This window comes from Ricinus communis, chromosome 7 (assembly GCF_019578655.1).
Source record: "Ricinus communis isolate WT05 ecotype wild-type chromosome 7, ASM1957865v1, whole genome shotgun sequence".
In the NCBI taxonomy this organism is placed as follows: Eukaryota; Viridiplantae; Streptophyta; class Magnoliopsida; order Malpighiales; family Euphorbiaceae; genus Ricinus; species Ricinus communis.
The window spans coordinates 1,582,098-1,605,714 of NC_063262.1; the positions used below are offsets into that span (position 1 = coordinate 1,582,098).

General features: G+C 29.2%; 3 protein-coding genes and 1 long non-coding RNA gene across 4 annotated transcripts; 2 read left to right on the forward strand and 2 right to left on the reverse strand.

Moving 5' to 3' along the window:
* The first annotated feature begins 616 nt into the window (after window positions 1-616).
* LOC125370613 lies at window positions 617-3,903 on the forward strand. The gene is made up of 3 exons (XR_007216672.1): window positions 617-956; window positions 1,059-1,163; window positions 3,417-3,903. It is a non-coding gene; the product is annotated as an uncharacterized LOC125370613 (long non-coding RNA).
* On the reverse strand, window positions 2,372-9,873 carry LOC125370612 (trans-resveratrol di-O-methyltransferase-like). Its single transcript, XM_048376861.1, has 2 exons — window positions 9,178-9,873; window positions 2,372-2,745 (listed from the first exon to the last, which is right to left on the reverse strand). The coding sequence occupies exons 1-2, from the start codon at window positions 9,217-9,219 to the stop codon at window positions 2,449-2,451; spliced, it is 339 nt and encodes a 112-aa protein (XP_048232818.1). The 5' UTR covers window positions 9,220-9,873; the 3' UTR covers window positions 2,372-2,448.
* A 136-nt stretch (window positions 9,874-10,009) lies between these two features.
* Window positions 10,010-12,179, reverse strand: LOC8283802 (trans-resveratrol di-O-methyltransferase). Its single transcript, XM_002525117.4, has 2 exons — window positions 11,330-12,179; window positions 10,010-10,488 (listed from the first exon to the last, which is right to left on the reverse strand). Exons 1-2 carry the CDS (start codon window positions 12,098-12,100, stop codon window positions 10,294-10,296), a joined length of 966 nt encoding a protein of 321 aa, XP_002525163.3. The 5' UTR covers window positions 12,101-12,179; the 3' UTR covers window positions 10,010-10,293.
* An 8,984-nt stretch (window positions 12,180-21,163) lies between these two features.
* Window positions 21,164-21,859, forward strand: LOC8283801 (trans-resveratrol di-O-methyltransferase). The gene has a single exon (XM_002525116.4). The coding sequence runs from the start codon at window positions 21,476-21,478 to the stop codon at window positions 21,857-21,859; it is 384 nt and encodes a 127-aa protein (XP_002525162.3). The 5' UTR covers window positions 21,164-21,475.
* Window positions 21,860-23,617: the final 1,758 nt, after the last annotated feature.

A 23,617-nucleotide genomic window follows, 5' to 3' on the forward strand; every position in this document is an offset into this window, starting at 1 on the left:
ATCTTACTCTTTTAACTATTTTTTCAGAAATTTGTCACACCTGTCTTTTTTACTTAAAAAATATATATATTAAGAAACTTTTTAATCTATCATGTTTTCTTTTCACGACAAAATTCATGCATGCTAACAAAACAAAAGTCTTTTGATAGTTCTTTAAATCTCAGTGCTTCTGTTGTTAATTCTCGGAGCAGTTGAGTCTTCGTCAATCCAATTTTGTATTCTTACCTAAATCTGTGAGGAGCCCAGGTGATGGAAGAAGGAAGAAAAGGACAAGGATAAGACTGGTTACTGAGGACTGAACACATTTAAGGCTATTGTTGTGTCCCCTCAAATATAGAGTAATAGTTGCCCCTTCACATCAAAAGTGTATCCACATCCCATCTCGATCCCTTTCATGCAAGTTGAGCCAAATCTGAATAAATCATTGATAACATTCTGGGTTATCCTTTTCTTATCTTTTCTGAGAAAGTTACCTACAATTATTATCAGTAAATAAGGGAAATTGGCAAATAATAATAAGACAGTACACCTATAACAGTCGAAGCCCGGTTGGTAAGATGTCATTTGCAATATCAGAACTCATCAAAGCTATTATCACCACTTATAATAATAAAACTTGAAACAATAGGTACTTGAATGACCAGTCAGCTGAAGTAAGGATGAGTATGCAAGGAGGACATGTTGGTCAGCCTTTTCGTGAGATTTTCAATTAAGCAGAATTCAGAATGCAAACACCATGGTGCGGTCTAGCTATTTCATATTTGCTTACCCAAAAGATGGCATTCATAGAATCAGATTGAGCAAAAACATTCAACAGATAATTGAAGTGCTTTGCGAAAAGAGCTAGAGGTATTTACTGACATCCTAATAGAGGGTTCATGTTAATTTCGGCCGATGTAATTCTGTTCAGGCTGAATTAATTGTGGGCTAAGAATAAGATCCAATTAAAGTTTCAGGTAAAATCATCTTGAAGGTTGATTCCATGCATCATGTTTCCCGGGAAGCAAATCAGGTTGGAGATTTGCCGTACTTATGAGCTGCATAATGCCTTTTTGCAGAGATTAAATAATGCGCTTCCGGAGATTAAATACCTTATGGACAGAGAGATTTGGGATGCTTCTTGGCCTAGAGACCATTAGAGGAGGCTTTTTAGAACGTTGAGAGTAAGGATCAATTTTTTTCGTCTCTTAAAAAATTTTTAGATTTTGAGGGAGCTTTAATTTTCTGTTTTATATTTCTTATTTCTTTCTATTTAATTACAATAACTGTTGAATTAAATATGTTAGCCTAAATTTCATAAGTATTGAATTAAAAACTAATAAATTGTAAATTATAGAATAGAAAATAGCCATTAATTTTAACATAATATAAATAAAGTAATAGTTATAAGCTCAACTCCTTCGTAAAAGGAGTTTATTTAATATTTTAAGCAGTACATGGTGTTTTAATATAAAATGCAGTTTAATGGTATAATATAAAATGCAGTTTAATGGTATAGATGACAGCCCTCTCTTCGTTACCGGGAGGGCAATGCCTTCATGAATTCTTGAATCTGATTTTTTTTTTTTTCAAAATAAAAAACAAAGTAAAAGATTGATGTTGTAGAAAGTATAAAACATTTGTAATTATTTTTTTTTTACAACAAATTGGCCATTTATTAATAATGCTATTTTATATGCTGTTTTCCAAATCATCTCAAATTTTGATTTCATTTAGTTAGATTCTTTTGATTAAATAAATACCAATTCAATTTTGACAGTTCTTGTGAATTCAGATTATCAATTAAATTAATTTTGATTTATTATTTTATGCTTATCTAAGTTTTAATAAAAAATTTAACGCGCAACTTCATAACACTAGACATAAATAAAAGAGGCTCATGATTACTCGAGGGTTGGGGCTAGGTAAACCTCGATGAAAAAAACCTTAGGCCTAATATAATAGTAATCTTTAACTCATTGAAGCTAACTAAAAGAAGTTCTCAGAGCAAATATAAAATTTGTTTTACCTAATTTAAATGTATATCCTTATCTAGTTGAACTTTTTCTTAATATCTTATATCTAATTTGATGGTAATCACCACTGAATTATTTGAAAAAAAATTGTAATAACTCATTTATGTAAAAATTAATTAAATAAACTATAGAATATGCAAGCTCCATTTTGGATTGCATTTTTAAACGTACTTCTAAATTTCTTTTAAAAAATGAATAAATTGATATTATTCTTACAAATAAATTTGATAGAAAGTCTATAAAAAAGAAAAAATCAATCAACAAATCAGAAAAAAAAAAAAGTTAAATCAGTACTGTAAGACAAACAATAATTGGAGAATTATTTTAATTACTTTTATTTATATTTTATAGATATTTAATTATTCATTACATCAATTATTGTTTAGGAATAAAAATAGGTACATAGAGATTTTGATATTCTTAAAGATAAAACCTAAATGATTGACCTTAAGCCTAGAACAGGGTTTATATTGTAGCTGCTAAATCCAGCATCAAAGAAGACCTTAGCCCATTCTTTCTCGGTCCTCTCCTGACCGGAGACAAAGACCATCATTTCAAGATCATAGAGCTGTATGGTCTCAGTTGATTGCTTAATCCAATCTTTATTTCCCATTAGTGTGTCTATGATTATCAACTTTCCGGACCTCTCCTCATTGTTACTTGTTATGGGCTCTTTGCATTTCTTGAGTACCTTCAGGCAATCTTCGTCCCCCAGTACATGAAATATCATCTGCATATTTTTTTTTCCACTTTCTATTTATATTGGAGTAGATAATTCATTCCAAAGATCAAATTAAAAAAAAAACGGAAACTCAATAGCTTTTTCCGGTAGCTTCACAATATTATAAACTATTTTTTTATTGCAGCTTCAGCGAAATAATTTTTTTTTTAAATTATAAAATCTAATTTGCATTCCACAGTCACAAGATATACCGAGTAATTTAGCTATATTATCATTAATTTTTAAAACGTTAAATATAAAAATTTAATTAGTGGTTTTGCATCTTAAAAAATAAAAAAATCTTAAAAATATTCTATCGTATATTTACATTATAGAGTGCCACAAATTTAATCTTATCTAGAGCCACATATAGTGTTGAATAGATCCTGAAATTGTGGTGTATATTCAAAGCTCAGTCCATCTTTTAAGAATATTTGCATGTTGAACATGTGAGAACAAACTTATGGCCCATAATTAATGGAAAAAGCTAGCCAACCAATTCTAGCCATTCAGTATTTGTAATATCTCAGAGAGAGTTAAAAGTGTCGTTGTAATATTGATATGTTCATATTATGTATATATGATTAAGACGTTTTAGTGATTTATTGGTATTGTTTTATATATATAATATGTAAAAATATGTGTTTATTACCTCATTTATCCTTATTGTCTATTTTCAGGTGATATTAGCAAAATAAAAAAAATATGAGCCAAAAATACATAAATGGGCTTTAATTGAATTGCGCTGTAAAAGACTCGGAATAAGGATAAGTGAACTATCAGTATTGCCGGCCTAGCCGAATTTATGAAAGCCCACAAATGGGGAATTAATTAGTTATGATGTAATTAAGGATAATTACCTCTTAAGTTGTTTATTTTGTTTAGGATAATTAAGAGATAATATAATAGTGTTGTGCTTAGAGAAGAACTTTGAAAAAGGAATCTCTATAAGAAGTAGAGATCAATTAAACAAAGGGGATTGATTATTTTCTCTCTGCGAATTCTCTACAGTTCATCTTCTATATCATTTAATTAGTTTTACATTATTTTTTCAAAGATCAAAGAAGATTTTTAGGACGTGGAGAGTGAGGATCAATCTTCTTCATCCCTTGAAGAATTTCTGAATTTCGAGAGAACTTTAATTTTCTGTTTTATATTTCTTATGTATTTTTATTTAATTACAATGACCGTTGGATTAAATATATCAGGCTAAATTCTATAAGTATTTAGTTTATCTTTTTACTTATGTATCAACTTTATATATTATAAATTTAATGAATTATTTTTTACCTTCATACTTGTATTAGTTTCACCTATTATTGTTGATTGACCATCATATTAATTTAATAGTAATATTTGTTATGAAATTTTTTAGGTTAAAAGTATTAGAAACACCATCTTTACTTTAATCTATGTTGGTATAAAAAATCTAGATTGCATCATTAGCTTGAGTAATCTAGAAAAAGAGGCATATCACCATTTCATTCATTAGATTTGGACTTAAAGAAAAATAAGAGGTACTAAGTATAAGCTAGACTAATACTATTTTGTCATATAGTTTACATTAATCATTCATCTACATATTTATTTTACGGTTTATTTAATTTCTTTTATAAACTTTAAAACTATTTTCAAACATTATCTTAAAGTGTTTAGATTTATTTTAAGTATTTTTGTGTGATAGTTGGTCTTTATAATATATGCTCTATTTTTTTTTATAAAATCGACCTCGTGGTAAACTTTTACATACTAACATTTGGTTCATATTCGGTTCATATGCTTGCCAGTATTAAGTTTGATATATCAAACATGACATGTACATTCAGGAATTACCCACTAAGTTACCCTCTAAGTGTCGGCGACCAGAATCAAATTCAGGGACAATTAAAGATTAAAGAGCTCATCCACCGCCTGCATTAACTTTGGAAATACTCTACTAATCTAAAATTCAAAGGTTCAGGAGGAAACGTTGAATTCGAAATTAATAATTTACCATATTCATTATAAATTATAGATTAATTAATTAAAATTATAAATTATAAATTCAATTATAAATTCAATTAACATCCATTCATTAGAAAAGTAAATAATTGTTTCAAAAATTATAATACATTTATAATTTTAATATAATAGATATTTAAATGGTTATTTTTAAATTTTTGATGTCTTAAAGTATTTCCATTAATAATTCATTATAAACCAAACACACAATACATGTGTGAATATTTTTATTTTTTTTAAATATAGAGGCTACTTTACACTATACAAAGTGTACCATCTCTTTATTTGCTTACTATATTATTATTATAGTAAGAAAAATACTAACATATTACTAAAAGATAAATTTTAAGTATATTTTATATTTATTTTTCATTACAGTATAAAATTTATCTTTTAGTAATATGTTAGTATTTTTATAATGAAATATCATATATTTTAATATAAAATTTTATACATATATGAAACTTTATTAATGTTTCAAATTTTTCATAAAAATATTACATTTAATTATATTTAATGTATATTTATATTTTATCTATTTATTTTTAGTTCATAAAGATTTAAATTTAAATTATTTTTAATATTACATAATTAAATTTTATTTTCTAAAATTTAATAAAAATAATGAAATATTAAAATTAATAATTTTATTTTCATAAGTATAAAGTACAAAACGCAAGAATAGGTTATAAACAAAGTTCATACGTAAAAACTGAAAACATCAATCATAAAACTATAAGTTCGTGAGTAATGACACGTTCATTATAAGTATACTTGAGGTTCATATATAATAGTCCAAAACTTATTAAAGAAATATAGATTCATAATTTATAAATTACAAGTTGATCACACATACACATGGGATTCATATATTATAACTAGGAAATTCATAATTTAAAAAATAGATTCATTTATTAACTAATGGATTTACAGTTCACAAATGGTGAATCTACACTTTACATTTAATGAACCTATAAGCAATATTTAATGATTTTATTGCTTATAACTATATTTAACAGTAAATCTTCAATGAATCTACACTGTATTGCCGACGAACCTATAATATATACAATGAGCCTATAATTTATTAAATATAAATATGTGTGACAATAAAAATTCAATATTATATAAAAAGCAAATATGATGATCGGAGGACGTATCCCGACTCTTCTCAGCTCAAGCTTCGTAATGGCACCAGTTTCGTGGCGATTGGACTTCGTTTGTAAATCGACGGCCGAGATCGTCTGTAAATCTCTCTGGATGATCGGGGGTCAGATTGGAAAATCAGAAGCATGGATCGTCATTAGCGCGTCGTTTCGAGTCCGATGGTGTGTTCGGATCGTCGATCGGACTCCAGCAGCTGAGGCGAGTCGATCGAGCGATCAAGCGTCTCGGTAATTTTCTCTGGCCCATTGATTTTAGAATTCTTTGGTTTAATTATGTGTCTATTGAATTGTTTTGTGTATTAGAAAATATTTGTGTGTTAAAATAATTGTTTGTTGGACTGCATGCCATAGTCGTGAATTGTGTTGTGTGGGGGAGTCGGGAAAAATAGTGAAGTCTTGAGGACCGACTCCCATTGTATTAAATTGTTGATTATTTGAAGTGTTTTTCTGGTAGGTCCTGGACCCATTTTACAGGGGGTAAATGTCCGTATTGTAGAGGAGGTTCTGTCGAATTTTCGGTAAAAATTACCCGAGTCGAGATTCTTAGACAGTCAATCCTAGGAATCTAGACCTAGGGTTAATGGTCAATTATTACAACATTTTTTATACATTATTTTTCGTGATTAGATAATCCGTATGTTCGCCTCCCTCCACTTGAGGCATCGGAGCAGAGATAGGAGGTCGCCAAAGCTGTGAGTTAAAGTCATATATCGGTTATGCACGTGTCATGCATAAATTTTTGATTTGCTATCGTGATTATTTTATTACAAGTTTAATTATTAATCTAATAATTATTCACATATATTATGCTTTTTAATTACTATTCATGTATGTTCTTCCTTTATCATTGATTTTATCATTGCATGATGACTCGGGATGAGACGGCAGTAGAACATAAGAGTTGGATGAGTGTTCCGGTATAAATTCGAGAGTGATGAAAAAGGGTAAATAGATAAATTTAAAAAGAAAAGATTAGGGCTTGCCTTGTTCGGGCATTACGCTCTGGGCTTAGTAGAGTGTGTTTGTTGGAGTAAAGGTCCCTGGTCGAGCATTACTCTCTAGGCGCCGGCTTATTTGAAAATCTAAGTGACCAGACTGGAGGTAAGGACCCTGGTCGAGTTTTGCTCTCTAGGCGCCAGTCTTATTGGAATAAGAGAGCCGAAAGGCTAAGGCTGATAGTGAACATTAAGTGACCGGACTGGAATTAAGGACCTTGGTCGAGCTTTGCTCTCTGGGCGCTAGTTTTGTTGGAATGAGATTAGTCGGGATGTTAGAGCTGAGGCTAGTCGAGATGTCAGTATTGAGATTTATCGAGATGTTAGTGTTGGGATTAGGATTCTACTGGAGTACTCTGTCCTGTAGTATGTGAGAATTATTTTGTTTATGCATGACATGACACGTTTATTTTTTCATGACTTAGTATTTAATTCAAATTAAATAAATTTATTATTGAGGTGTTTGCAACTATTTTTAGATATATGATTTTAACTCACTCTCAAAACTGACAGTCTCAATTTTACTGTTTTTAAATTTGTGACTGTTTGTCTTCCTGCGACTCTTATCTAGTAACCCGACTCCTTCATCATCGGGTGATGTAATTTATTTGGTATGTTAACTTGTAAAATCTTAGATTCTCCGCATTAGAATTAATAGACTTATCTGTTGTAATTTTTTGTAGTTTCGGGTCTCGCCTAATTCTTCTGGCATACCGAATTAATTATTTAAAATTTAATGGTTACGATAAATTGTATAATCAATAATATTAAATGAGATGAGATTTATTTAAGTCAGTAAGTGTCAGGCTTACTGCGGGATTCGGTGGCCTTACGCCTACCCATTTTCTAGTGCCGGTCACGGGCCCACAGATGGGGTCGTGACAATGTAACAACATTTCTTTCTTCAGCGAGCTAGTTTACTCACCAAAAACATCTTCAAATTCATAGATATGAAAATGGACCCGTTTCAACGTATGAATATTCAATTTTAATAAGTTTAGGTTCAAATTTGAATATTATAGATTGTCATAAATTTAATCTTACCTAGAGCCACAAAGAGTGTTGAGCAAATCTTGAGATTGCAGTTGACTTTTTAAGAATATTTGCATGTTGAACATGTGAGAACAACTTGTGGTCTATAATTAATGGAAAAAGGTAATCAACAAATTCTCAGCCATTCAGTGTTTGTAATATCTCAGAGTGAGTTAAAGATCTCGTTATACTGACATGTTCATATTATATATATATGATTATGATTAAGATATTTTAGTGATTTATTGGTATTGTTTTATATACATAATATGTAAAAATATATACTTATTATCTCACTTTATCTTTATTGTCTAATTTCAAGTGATATTGGCAAAGGAAGAGAATATGAGCCAAAAATACATGCATAAGCTTTAATTAGATTGCGGCTGTAAAAGGCTCAAAATAAAGACAAGTGAATTATCAGTATTACAGGGCTAGTCGAATTTATGAAGGCCCACAAAGGGAGAATTAATTAGTTATGATGTAATTAAGGATAATTATCTTTTTAAGTTGTTTATTTTGCTTAGGATAGTTAAGAGATAATATAACAATATTGTGTTTAGAGAAGGACTGTAAACAAGAAATCTCTACAAGAAGTAGCGATCAATTAAACAAGAGGGATAGATTACTCTTCTCTCTGTGAATTCTCTATAGTCTATCTTCTATAAATTTAGTTAGTTTTACATTATTTTTTCAAGGATCAAAGAAGCTTTTTAGGATGTGGAGAGTGAGGATTAATTTTCTTCGTCCGTTGAAGAATTTCTGAAATTTGAGGAAGCTTTAATTTTCTGTTTTATATTTCTTATGTCTTTCTATTTAATTACAATGATCGTTGGATTAAAAATGTCAGGCTAAATTCCATAAGTATTTCGTTTGTCTTTTTACTTATGTATGAACTTTATATATTATAAAATTCATGAATAATTTCTTTACCTTCATACTTGTATTAGTTTCATATATTATTATTGATTGATTATCATATTAATTTAATAATAATATTTATTATAAAAAAATTTAGATTAAAAGTATTAAAAACACCAATTTTATTTTAATCTATGTTGGTATAATTAGCGAATTCTAATATTATCGAGTGTTGCATATATAAAAATCTAAGTCATCATGCAAGTCTTTCAAGTCAAAAAATAGTTATTGATGACTTAGGCTTACTGCATTTATACGGTAAATACCATATCCTTGTCCAAATTACCAAAAGATTAAGAAAGGGGGACAAAACAAAACATATGTACGTTTAACATGATTGCATCTGCAGGAGGAATGGACTCAAACATATCACCTCCAAGAAAACTCAAATTATGGTCATCTTGGATACCAGCAACCACGTGTGGGAGATCCAACACTTTAAGTCCGGGAATGTTTCAACTATGGCCTTGGCCATAATTCCTATGCTGCCTCCTACATCAACAAGCGAATTCATCCCCGTGAACACATCCTTGCACTTGCTAATAACCACCTCCCTGACAACTGAGCTATCACTAGCCATGGCCTCGTTAAAGAAAGAGTTAAACCTAGCTTCATGGCTAGCAATATCCCAAAATGTTTTTCCATGCGCGATATAGGTTGGAAAAACGGTTTTTCCCAAAATTTATTTATCACACAGTTTATGTATTTTGCCTGAACACATAGAGGTTGGATTCTTCATCAATTAGTTTTTTTTGAGAGAAAAAATATAAATCTTGAGTAAATTTAATTTAGAAGTACGTTTTGAAACAAAAATAAAAACAATAATTATATTCAATGTTCTTCAACTGTGTTTGATGGAAAAATTTTTAATAGTCGTTGAAAATCATTCTGTTCTATATAAACTTTCTAGTCTTTAAACGAGTCTGATTATCAATAGTCTTTCTATTATTTTCAAAAGAAAAAAAAGATCCACACATATTAAAAGAATGAATAAAACCTCCATAAAAAAACTCATAAATCTTCATCTTTTTTCTTTAATATAAAACTACAAAAAAATTATCATCATAAAGTGTATTTTGGAAAACAAATTAAAATTATAGGTATTTATTCTAAAAGTTTAAAATAATTAAATAATTGTTAAAAAATATAAATTCAAAATTTAAATAATAATTAGAACTCTTTATTTCCACCACAAAAAAGAAAAGAAAAAGGTGATGGTGCTGGTGCTGGTGGAGATTGAATGTCTGTAATAACAAAATGCAGTCTCTAAAGTTCATGATTGAGAACTGTTATGAGGGACAATTTACAATTATATATGATAATCTTTGAGATTAACTTTGTGAAAGCTTGGCCTAGAGAGCGGTCCGACAAGGACGGGAAGTGATCGCCGAATCAAAGAAAAAGATAAGATGTCTGGACAAGAAGCGGCTTCTGGCAAGCTTCTAGGATCGTAGCACTCTTACGATTTGCATGTCAAGGCACAGTTGCCCTTCCATTAAACTGTCATCCCAAGACTGGTTTCCCATCACCATGTCAATGATAATTACCTTCCCTCCTGTGCCCTTTTCTGATACTGCCTCTTTGCAATTTTTCAGTATCTTTATGCATTCTTCATCAGGCCAGTTATGCAATATCGACTGTTTGTCATTAGGCATCACAATTTTATATATGTTAGATAAGTATTTTTATGTCGGAAGTGAATCGTAAATGTTAGTTTGAAACTTGATTGTTTTTATCAACGTTTCATGCAAACTAGTGTATATAATGTGTGTGTGGAATTCAAACTTTCAACCTTTTAGTAAAAAGAAAATTGTAATATTCTTTTCAAAAAGAAAACAGCTACTCGATTTACAAGTTAAGCCAAACTCTTTTAAGACTGTAATCGATGCTTGGACTAGTTTGAGATTATCGATTATCCTTTAAGACTTGTACATTATAAATGAGCTCTCAATGAAATTCATCATATTTTTATAGATTCAGTTAATCATCATATTTTTATAGATTCAGTTAATCATCAATGCACTAAAATAAAATATTTGTTTAAAAATTATAATAAATCTACTAAAATTTACGATTTCAATTTTGTAGCAAATAAATCTAAAAGAGCTATGTTTTTATCCATAAGAAGTAAAACTATAAAAATTATATTATATTCAATATTCAATATTCAATTGTATTTAAATTAGATCTGGCCCATTTATTAAATGAGCTTCAGGAAATAATTACTCAAATAAATTTTTATCAAGTTGGGCTCTAAGTAATTCACGATTTAGAGTCTTTGATTGCTTAAGCTTCCTAAATAATTTTAACAAAGTTGTGAGAGCAATTATTAAAGTTGATTCAATAGAAACTGATAATTTTGGATCCAAAACTAATTAAAGAAGAAAAGGAAAGAAAGAAGAAACATTTTGTGACCCATTTATGAGACAGAAACATGAATAAATCTCAAGGCAAAATTCAAACATTTTAGTAATATACCTCAAGTAAAATTGCATCTGCAGGAGGAACTGCCTGAATCATGTCTCCACCAAGAAAACTCAAGTTGTTGCTACCTTGCAACTTATCAACAACATGTGGAAGATCTAAAACAGTGCACTTCAAGTTTGGAAAAGTTTGGCCAATAGCCTTAGCCATGTTTCCAGTGCCACCTCCAACATCCACTAAAGAGTTCACCCCTTCAAATACCTCCTTACACTTAATAATCACTGCCCTGCCAATGACTGAGCTATCACTCGCCATGCAATCATTAACCAAATGATTAATCCTAGCCTCATTCCCTGCACAACCCCATAATGTGTCTTTAAAGGCAGTGACAAAAGGTGTAAGATCATCATTTCGAAGAAAAGGTATTAAATAATTATATGGTTCTGTTGCAACTGGATCGAGAACTAGAGATATAAAGGGTCTAGTATCAAAAGAACTGTCCTTGAGCAGAAGACGAGAAGCTGGAGTTAGTATATAGCCTTCTTGGCTATGATTATCAGAAGCAGTTTGCAAATTAAAGAAACCCGAATGGACAAGGACTCGCATAAGATGATAGAGATGATGGGTTTTAGTTGGATGAACTTGCAGAGCAAGAACGAGCTCTGAAAGAGTCATGGGTTGACCATGGCTCTTAATGATATCTGGTATGCCCAGTTGAACTGCACACTTCAAAGACATGGACTTGATAAAATGGAATGTATGATTCCATATATGAGTTTGAGCTTTAATTAGCTCATCTATTTTTTCTTCAGTAACTGTCTCCATTTGGTTATATTAATCTTGCTATCAGCTGATGGATACATCAAACCAGTAACCTCTCTTTATAACAGTGGGAATCAGCTATTACCACTTTTTTTAAGAATATTTCTCATGTTCAACTTGTGAGAACAATTTGTGGCCCGTATTTAAGGGCAAAAGCTAGCCAGATAATCCTCACCCATTTACTGTTTGTAAATAACTTTGGAGGCGCATTTGATCCTGTGTCTCAGGGCTTCACACTCTACTAATCTAATAATGACGGGTCCAAAAGGTCGTCTTCTGTTTTCCTTTTCTTTTTTTCTCTGTAATTCTTTTGTTAGCTGATACTTCCAACTTGTTGTAGTCCGGTTCATATGCATTTTACTTGGTTTATTTTAGCGCTACACTGACCACTGCTTTGTACAAGATCTTTACCGTTTAATGTTCGTTCATTTTACTTTTTTTCGAAGAAAAAGCCAATATAGATAACATTAGTTTGGGCAAAACATGCCCACAATTACATCAGCCAGCCAGAAATAGATGGCTCGGGAATTCTAAGAGCCCTCGAAGCAGCACAATGAGCTGCAAAAATAATAGTACGTCTAATATACTGAAACTGAATACTATAAAAACTAGACTTAGCAAGAACTAAACAATTATTTAACACAGTACCTAAAGGAGAAGAAAAGGAAATGTTATGATTTAGCAAAGACACTAAATTATGACAGTCAGAGTGAGTAAGTTAAAACGAAATTAAAATCAAATGATTAAAAAATTAAATTATTAAATTAAAAATAAATATAAAATACATGATACTACTATAAATATCAGTATTTCTAATTTCTTTTTACTTATTAAAAAATATTTAATTATAAAACAGGCTTGCATAAATTATTTGAATTTTTTTTTGCACTTTCAATATTATGATTTAGGAAGATTATCCTAATAACTAATTTTTTATTCTATCTTTTGTTATTATCATGACCCATGTGCGTCAGTAATTAATTTCTTAAACTACATCAAACTATTAATTATAAAATTTTGTGCTAATATTGTGATTTACAAAGTTCATCCTGACACAACCGTACCTTAGGTAATTTCTTTCTTTCTCTTGTCATTGTCATGACTCGTAAGCATGAATTGTAATTAATCATATATCACATGTTGGGTTTCTTTTCACGAGAAACCTCATGTTATATGTGATTGGGGCCTCTCATTTTTTTTTCTTTCTTTCGGCTTTATTTTGGTTCATTCTCCGGCACCTTTTACAAATGGGGTTAAAATTTTATTTATTTATCTTTTTTTCTTATTATCATAGGTGCAGTGTTTTTTTAGCCTTTTTTTTTTTTAAGTTGGATGTATCTTTGTTGGAGACTTTTAAATACATACGGGAAATCCGCGGCAAATTTTTGTTTATGGTGGATTGTTTTTATGATATTTAAAAAAAAAAATATTTATATAATTCTTTTAGAATTGCCCTGTTATATTCTTTTAATATTTTATTGATATTCTTTTAATATATTTTTATTACCTTTTTAGTTTGACTTTAATTATATCTTTATGTATTTTAAATTATATTTGATATATTTTTTATATATTATAGTATATTTTTTGAAATAGACATCTTCATGTCATCAAAACACCTTCATGTCATCAAAACACCCTAGTTGCCAAAAAAATATATAAAACCATTCAATTTACAAATACCAAATACAAAAAATATAAAATAAAACGATAAAATCTACTCTATTTAGCCAATGTTAGTATATAATTTAAAATAATATCCTTTAAGTATCTTATTAATGTACTTTTAATATCTTTTTTCAGATAAAATTCTGAAAAGAAAATTTCATAATAATATAAGTTAAAATAAATAAATTGATCGATCCAAATTATGTATAGATATTTAAGGGTATTTTAAAGCTTTAATGATATATTTTTATATATAAAATGATGAAAATATGTGTTTTTGCCTCACTTAAGCTTAATTGTCTATTTTCATAAATATTAGCAAAAAGAGGAAAATATGGAGTTAAAAGAAGCTTAATGGGACATATTCGTGCCAAGGCCCAAGATTAAGATGCATGGACTGTTAATTATAAGACCCAAGGGATATTTTAGTCATTTTGTATAATTATTAGAATTTATATTAAGAGTTATTTATGAAATAGTATTTGGTAGAGATTAAGATACTTTAAGTCTTATCTCTTAGATAGACTTGTATTAGTATACTCATCTCTAGAGAGATTTATTTAGAGGACTCCCCTCTATATAAATCTCTGCAAGGAAGAATGAAGAAGGAGGAGAGTTTTCTCCTACCTGCTCTCTACACCTGCCACCATTATTCTCTCCATAATTCTCTACAGTTCTTCATAAACACTTTAGTGTGGCAGCGGCTTCCGAGCGTCGTTCTGGCCGTTTCCGGTGGCCTTTCCAGCCGATCTCGGTGGCGATCAACTCCCCTTGGAGAGAGCTTCCTTTTGGCGGCAGCGGCGTCGGTTTTGGTGGCCGGAGGAGAGAGTTCCGGCGAAATGGTGGCAGCCGGCGTTTTTTAGCTTTTTCGGCGAGATCCGGCGGAGGATGGACGATCGGAGGATGTATCCCGACTCTCCTCAGCTCAAGCTTCGCGATGGCACTGGTTTCGTGGCGATCGGGCTTCGTTTGCGAATCGACGGTCGAGATCGTTCGCAAATCTCTCCGGATGATCGCCGATCGGAAAATCGGGCGGGGATCGTCATCAGCGTCGTTGTGAGTCCGATGGTGTGTTCGGATTGTCGATCGAGTCGGCCGGCGATCGAGCGTCTCGGTAATTTTTCTTTGGCCCGTTAATTTTAGAAATTCTTGGTTATTTGTGTCTATTGGATTATATTGAGTATTTGATGATTTTTGTGAGTCAAAAATAATTGTCTGTCAGTTTGCCTGCCTCGTATTTTGTGCTGTGTGGCGGAGTCGGGAAATAGTGAAGTTTGGGGACCCGACTCCCGTTGTTTAAATTGTTGGATATTTGGAGTGTTTTTCTAGCAGGTCCTGGACCCGTTTTTACGGGGGGTAATGTTCGTGTTGTAGGGGAGGTTCTGCCGGATTTTCGGTAGAATTCTCCCGAGTCGAGATTCTTAGACAGTCAGTCCTAGGAGTCTAGACCTAGGATTAATGATCGATTGTTTCAGCGTTTTGATAAATTGTTTTCCGTGACTAGATTGTCCGTTTGTTCGGCTCGCTCCAACCGAGGCACCGGAGCAGAGCTAGGAGGTCGCCTAATCCTGTGAGTTAAAGTCATTTAATCATTGCACTATTGCTAAGTCTGATTTAATATGCTATTTTGAAAGTTCATGCATAATATGATTATTAGTATCGCAAGATAAATGATTTCACTTGATTATTAATATTTGAAATAATATAAATATTATTATTAGTATGTTATAATAAGATAAGCGTTATTATTTTTCCCCTCACAAATTGCACGTTGTTTTACCTTAAATCTTTAATCTTTATTTCGATATGTGTTGGTTGAGTTCATCAGATAATGATATTTATTATATGTGATGATTGTGAATTGGGAAATGTGGCTTATAGAACATGCTTAATGATCATGGATATAAGGTTATTATGAATTTATACCGCCTGATCGAGCTTGCTCTCTGGGCTGAGTTCAGTTGATTGCCGGAGTTAAGGTCCCTGATCGAGCAATGCTCTCTGGGCGCCGGCTTATTTGGAATTCAAGTGTTCAGGCTGGAGGTAAGGACCCTGATCGAGCTTGCTCTCTGGGCGCCAGACCTGTTGGATTAAGAGAGCCGAAAGGCTACTAGAATTTGGGGTTTAGGGTTCTACCGAGCCACTCGTCCCGAATAGAAAAGAAACAAAGATATTTTTATTTATTTATTTATTTACTTATTTATTTCATTATGGTATGATGACATCATGATTTCTGTTTATGTTCAGGGTTTGATATATGGATTCGAATAATTAATATTTCCTGAGAAGAAGCAATAGTCCCTAGATTATTTGATTTTAACTCACTCTCGAGACTGACAGTCTCCACTTATGTTTTTTTCAGATTCGTGACTATTAGTTCTCCCGCGACTCTTATTCAATAACCCGACTCCTTCATCATCGGGTGATGTATTTGATTTGGTATGTAAATTGGTAAATCTTAGATTCTCCGCAGTAGTAATTAGCAGATGTATCAGTTGTAAATTTTCTGAGCTTCGGGTCTCGCCTAGTTTTTCTGGTAGACCGAAGTAATTTTGTAAAGTGTAACTATTAAGATAAATTGTGGCTTTAATAATATTAATTTGAGATGAGATTTGTTTAAATCAGTGAGTGTCAGGCTTACTACGGGTTTCGCTGGCCTTAAGCCTACCCATTCCCTAGTGCCGGTCACGGGCCCACGGGTGGGGTCGTGACATTTTTACTTTCTTATTTTTTGTCTTTCTATTTAATACCATGATCATCGGGTTAAATATGTTAGGCTAGTTTTTATAAGTGTTTAGTTTAGTCTTTCTGCTTTTATATGAACCTTGTTATTTATTTATTTAATGAATGATTTCTTTACCTTCATATCCTTATTAGTTTCAGTTATTATTATTAGTTAACCATCATATTAATTTAGCAATAGTAATTGTTATAAAAATCTTTAGGTTTAAAAGTATTAGAAACATCATCTTTACTTTAATCTATATTGGTATAAGAAACCTAAGTTACATCATTAGCTTGAGTGATTTAGGGAAAAGACATATCACCATCTCATTTATTAGATCTAGGCTTAAAATAAAACAAGGAGATTACTAAGTAAATGGCTAGATTAAATACTATTTTTAGCATATAGTTTTAGATCATAAGCATTTGCATTTGTATTGCATATTTATTTATTATTTAGTTACTTTACTTTATGACCATTATCCTCTTAAACATACGATTTAGAGTGTTTAGATTTACTTTTATTGTTTTGTGTTGATAATTAGTCTTTATAATAAATGGCTTCATAGTTCCCTGAGAGATCGACCTCGTGGTGAACTTACCCTTACTATAGGAACGGTTCGTGCACTTGCGAGTACTAAAAAAGACACATCATAAATATTGGGTATTTCTTTAAGTATATTTTTAGTATTTTCTTTTTTGACGAAATTCTGAAAAGATAAAAAATATATAAAATAAAAACAGACTTTACAATAATACAAATTAAAATGATATCTTTTCAATATTTTTTAGATATACAGTTGGTGTCTTTTTTCTGACTAAATATTGAAAAATACTATATAAATAAAATTTAAAGAAAAAAGAACCATAAAAGAATTTCTTTTTTTTACTATAGAAATAACATCTTTTCAGAAAAAATAATGCTCATGAACTTTCTTCTTTTTTTATTTATTTATAGGAAGTCTAATGGACTGTGGGCTATACAACTGGAGTAATCATTCTCTTGCACTCGTCGTAAAGGCGGAATCTCATCTAGCATTCACTCTTACCTCTTAAACTAAATCTCATATATATCTCGGCTTTTCTTACAAGTTTACCCTTCATTTTTATTAATAATATACTTTGGCTTATAAGAAAAATAGACTATTGAATTGAAATTCAATTAATTACCAATAATAAAAAAATTTACTATCATATAATAAAATCAAAAACGAAAGTTATCACTTAAAATATCGCGAAATTATTCTCTTCATCGTAATTGCAAAATATATTATACTGTATTCAGATGGCATAACCTTGCCCTATCAATAACTTTAGATCATTCATACCCAGAATACATTTCTCATAATCTGCAACTACTCAGGTTTGGTTTCAAATTTTACTAGTTGAATTGATGATATCTTGGCTTGGAGCCCTCAATTTTCATGATCTGGGTCCTTTAATACTCTTGGCGACACTGTTGGAGCTCTATAATATGCTATTCTATTTTGCTAGCTAATTGATTTGGAAACAAATAGATGGTAAAATTTACGTATGAATTTTACAATTGTTTCATTTTTTATATAAATAAACGATTTTATAGATTTAAATATTAACAATTTTTAATTTTATATAATAAAATATAATTTCTAAAAGATTAAAATATTTAATCATTAAATTTTAAAAAGGGCTATTGAATTGAACCATCAATCACATTCTTTACTATTATATACAATAAATCAAAATCAAAATGTTCAAGTAGAGCTGGCAAAATCTGACAATTGTAGAAGTTCCAGATTAAATTTTCTTTTTTTTGGTACTTAATTTCCACGAGAGTTTCACTCAGGTTCCAATGCCATGCATGAACCCATACTTCAAGGAAAAGGACAATTCGGATAATAATTTACTGAATTTGAAGATCTGCAGTATCCTTTTCATATCCTTTTCATATCAATTATCTTTATCTTTAAATAATTTTTTTTTATATTTACATTTAATACAAATAATAAAATTTTATAAATTGAAAATTTTAAATCATTAGATTTTGACTAAATTCATTTAATCGAATATTAAAAATTTATAAAATTCGTAGAAGAGCTTTATATATTAAAAGAGTTTTATTAACGGAATTAAAAAATATTAACATAAGTAAGTTCTTACTATTCGATTGAGATCTAAATTGTACTTCTTATTGTTTTTATCATAATCAAGTTGTACTTTTATTCTACAATGAATGAAAGATTCATATTAATATTTCCGACTACTCTATAAGTGAAAATAAGGAGTGTTATATTGACATCTTGTAATTACATCAGACATATTAAAAACGTTTTAAAAAAGGTGCCTAACAAAATGATTGAAAGTTCTTCTTTAAAATCTATAAAATATGAGAAAATTAGCTAAGGTAAAATAGTATTAATGTCTTTTATAATTACAATCTTATATAAATTTTTAGTTTTGCGTTTGAATTAAACTAATTTAGTTTTTAATCATTTGAAATCATAAACCAAATTAAAAATAAAATTAGTATTTTGATACTTGAAATCAAAATCAACCAGACATAATTTAAATTAAGTTATTAATTTTATGTGATCAGATTGCATTAATTGAATATTACCATTTTAGCTTAGGGTATCTTATTAATTAAAAACTGATTAGAGTTCAAAAACATTACTTTTCCCTTTGCGTGGTCTATAACTTGACGAATGAGCTGATTGGTTCCGCTCACTAATATATTTTATAGTTGGTAGTTGATAATTGATAAATTATATAATATATAAAATAAAATTTTTAGATATAAAATAAATAAAACAATCATGTAATGATATGAACAAATTATTAGTAGTTATATATAAAAGAAAAGAATAAAAAAAAAACAAATTAAAAAATTTAGATGCAAGATCAATTAAAAAAAAACCTAAAAAGTTTAGGTGAAATAAAATTTTTTAAATATTTTATTTTAAGAGAAAAATAGAAAACTTAAGAGAAACAAAAATAATTATAAGAATAATTCATGTAAATCAAAAAAAATGTCTTAAAAAATAGAGAAAAAACCATGTAAAAAAATATGTACAAAATTTTACTTTTATAATAATAATAATAGAACAAATAGCAGCAAGGGACTAAAAACATCATTTTCACTTACATGTTGGACCACATTCACGTTTATTTTTGTATATTTTATTACTTCCTCCACTTTTTTTTTTTTTATAAAGTCACATTTATCCTTTTTAACATTTATATATACTATGAAAAGAATTACTTATAGAAAGAATTGTTTTTGGTGATGAGAGGATAATAGTCTCTTCTAACTTAACTAAGATAGTGGATTCTAGCTTTTGATATATAGTTATATTAAAATTATTAAATTAGTGTTTTATCACCTATAAAAATTCTGTCTGATATATTTTAAATTAATTCTAGATATATATTATATATAGTAAAACAAAAAAAAGATTGCTTCTGCTGATAAAAATGATGCTGAGTTGTCTCTTTCAATTATTTGAATATTTACCCACTCTCATCTGGAGAAGAAATAGCACTGATGAAGAACCAAGTTATATATTTTACTCTAACAGCCTTCAATCTTAAACGCGTTTAATTCAAAGTTAAAAATGAGAAGAAAAATAAAAAATGAGATTGGAAGCTTTTTATAAATTCTTTAATTTAGTGTGGAATAAGAATTAAATTATATTCATTATTAGTACTAATAATAATATTTAGTTATTATATACAATTTATAATATTTAATTTTAGCTAAATTTAGACTAGAATCAATACTCTTTTAGTTTCATGATTTTAGAATTAATAGCCTACCTATATATTAATTGAGTATGACTTAGATTATTTAAAATATGTTATACTATAGGAAAAGAATAAAAATTGAGTCACACAGTATCTGCGATATCGTATAAAAATTGATCGGCTAGGAAAATATTTAAGAGTCTTCATTGGATACATTATAAATCTTCATGAATAAACAAGCAATTTATATTAATATATTACAATCTTGCTTTAAGTAAATTTAATGTTGAAAATATTTATAATTTTCAAATTTAGTTTATTTTCTATTATATAAATAGTAATAAATCTAATCATAACGCTTTACTAAAACTTTAGTAGTTTCTCATTTTATTTTTATGTTTATTAAAGTTTCATATTTTGGTTCACCAAAGTCACTTTTAGATTGGTAATATTTTTTTATTTAATTCAATAAATCAATATTAGTATTTTTTAAAAATATTTTATGATTTTCCGTTATAAAATGTTAAATTCTAATTTTATAAAAGTCTTATAGTCCTTAGTCACAGAGGGATTGAGTTCTCCCTCTGTAGGAGTGGTGAAGAAAAAAAAGATATTCAATATAACGCTCAAATAATCGAGCTCGTCAAAAGACGGGCATAAAATTAATATATGACTTAGTGCCACCGAATTAAACGTTCTTTCCACATAATTATAATCTACTATTTCGTCAATAAAATTGATAATTATCGAAAATAAAATTTTTTATACGTATTTCTTCATGTTTAATATTTTTTTATCTTTTATATTAAAATAAATTTATTAATTTCATTAATAGAATATATATATTATTTCTTCTAAAAAATCTAATAAAAAATAATAGCAACAATCAGCATAATAATTAGGTATATGACTAAATAAAATAATTATTTTTTGATAAAATTGAAAATAATTACTCAGCTACATTTTAGGGTGGCACAATAGAAAAAATTTAAGAGGGCAAAAGCATATAATAATATTTATTAAAGGAACTAACTTGAAAAAAAAAAAACTATAATGAAAAATTAAAAGTTCTAAAAAACTAGGGGTGGCCATGGCTACCCCTAGTCTACGCTTCCCTTCGCTCCTAATTACACCTATAATTCATCTATAAATTGGTGGGCTGTAACGTCTTGCATGAGCAAATTTTCTCCCCTTTCTATGTGTTCTTAATTGCATCTATTTGTTTGAAACCATAAACACCATCTCATCAAGAAAGGCATAAAGATGGCTGATGCAAAGCATGCTGCAGTTGAGCTGCTTCAAGCTCAAGCACATATATGGAATCATATGTTCAACTTCATAAACTCAATGTCCCTTAAATCTGCAATTCAGCTAGGCATCCCTGATGCCATCCATAGCCATGGTAGACCCATCTCCCTTTCTCAGCTCATTGCTGCCTTACCTGTCCACCCAGCCAAAGCCCGATGTATCCCTCGCCTAATGCGCATTTTGGTTCATTCTGGTTTCTTTGCTAATGCAAAGATCAAAGGAAACGATGAAGAAGAAGGGTTTGTTCTTACCAGTGCATCTAAACTCCTTCTTAAGGACAGCCCTTTGAGTGTTACCCCGTTCTTGCTAGCCATGCTTGACCCCCTTAAATTATTATAAGACATAGTAAAAGATTACCCTTTAACAGAGTGTATAAAAATATTATGTCGCTTTTGATTTCAAAATCAAAATATGTTCATTCCTTAATTTCCAATCTTACTCTTTTAACTATTTCTTTCATAAAAAAGAAGAAGAAAAACTGAGAAACTTGTTATATATATCAATTTTTTTTTTCAATAAATCATGCACTCTAACCAAAAAATTTATTATTGGAGCAATTTCGTTCTTCTTCATCAATTTCATTTCGTATTTATATTTTTTCTAAGAATTTTCATAGCGCATCATTTTTTGAAAATTCTTTTTCCGGTCAAAATAAATTTTTAGAGTTTTCTTTTTCAAAATCTTTTGTTTATACGATTTTTTTTGTCATAATTTCATTAGAAAAAGATACCAAAATTATATCTATAAGATACTGAAAGATATATTTTAAAAAATTTACATATCTGTAATATATCTGAAGTATAATATCGGCTCAAGACATAGGCTACTGAGACCAATACATAAGGCCGCCCAATAAAATAGAGAGCCTCTAAAAATCAGGAGTTTCTATTTGTTAATATATAAATAATTATTAATTTTGTAAACTTCTTATTTTATTAACATTCTAAATAAATTTGATATATACTGTAATAATTAACATTAATAATCCATTTAGTAACTTGTTAAAGTATTTTAAATTGAAAAAAATAAATATTAATTATATTGTATATCTAACTTAAAATTGCTTAATAATGATAATTTTAAAAAATTGTAATCTTTCTAAAACATGACATGCTTCCTAATATTGATAATCTATATTTATTTTACAGAATTAAAACTTATAAAAAATAATTATAAATGAAAAATAAAAACATCAGTTACAATATTAAATTTTATAAATACACAGATAACTTATAAATTCTATTAATCATTTTCATTCCGGTAGCTTTAAAGAAAAAGTTTTCAAAATTAAAATTAATAAATCCTATTTGCATTCAACTATGTTACACAAAAGGTAAATTTTAGTTGTATTATCAATTAAAAAGATCTACTTTCTAAATTTGAATATAAAAATTAAATTAGTGATTTTTCAACTCAAAAAATAAAACAAATTGATAATTTCTAAAATTTATTTATATTAATAAAGTCACAAATTAATATTATCTAAGGCCACAGAGGATGTTGAGCCGATCCTACTTAAGAATGAAAAATAATCAAAAGAATCTTAAAAACTTGTTTATAACTAGACTATGGGAAAAAAAAGTAAAACCTTAGCCGCCTCTCCTATTTTTCTCTTTTTTTTTATTCTTCAACAAAATTTTATTTTTTGGCCCATCGCCGGTCATTTTTAGATTTGTAGCGGTTTTTTTTTTTTGTTATTAATTAGTTTTAATAAATAAATATTAATATTTTATAAGGAGCTTTATGATATTTCATTATAGGGATTTTGAGTTCTCATTTTATACGAATTTTATGCTCATCCATTATAGTGGTTTTGAGTTCTCCCTCTATGGGAATGGTGAATAGAAAAAAGAAATCAAATCTGATGGCTGACATTCAAACAATCGGGCTCGTCAAAAAATATCTATAAAACGATATATGGCTTAGTGCCACCGAGTTGAACGTTCTTCCTGCAGAATTTTAATTTAGCGCTCCGTCAACACGATTGATGATTGTTATATGTAGATTTCTTTACTTGTATTTTTTGATGTTTGATGTTTATTTTTATCTTTTATATCAATATGTACTTATTAATTCTTATCAATGGAGTATACATAT

Excerpts from the sequence above, each read along its gene's own strand:
- LOC125370612 (XM_048376861.1), bottom strand. The coding sequence starts at position 9,219 with ATGTTTGAGTCCATTCCTCCTGCAGATGCAATCATGTTAAAC. Across the intron at positions 2,746-9,177 it reads CAGATGCAATCATGTTAAAC|ATGATATTTCATGTACTGGG; the intron begins GTACATATGTTT and ends AAAAATATGCAG.
- LOC8283802 (XM_002525117.4), bottom strand. The coding sequence starts at position 12,100 with ATGGAGACAGTTACTGAAGAAAAAATAGATGAGCTAATTAAAGCTCAA. Across the intron at positions 10,489-11,329 it reads CAGATGCAATTTTACTTGAG|TCGATATTGCATAACTGGCC; the intron begins GTATATTACTAA and ends AATGACAAACAG.
- LOC8283801 (XM_002525116.4), top strand. The coding sequence starts at position 21,476 with ATGGCTGATGCAAAGCATGCTGCAGTTGAGCTGCTTCAAGCTCAAGCA.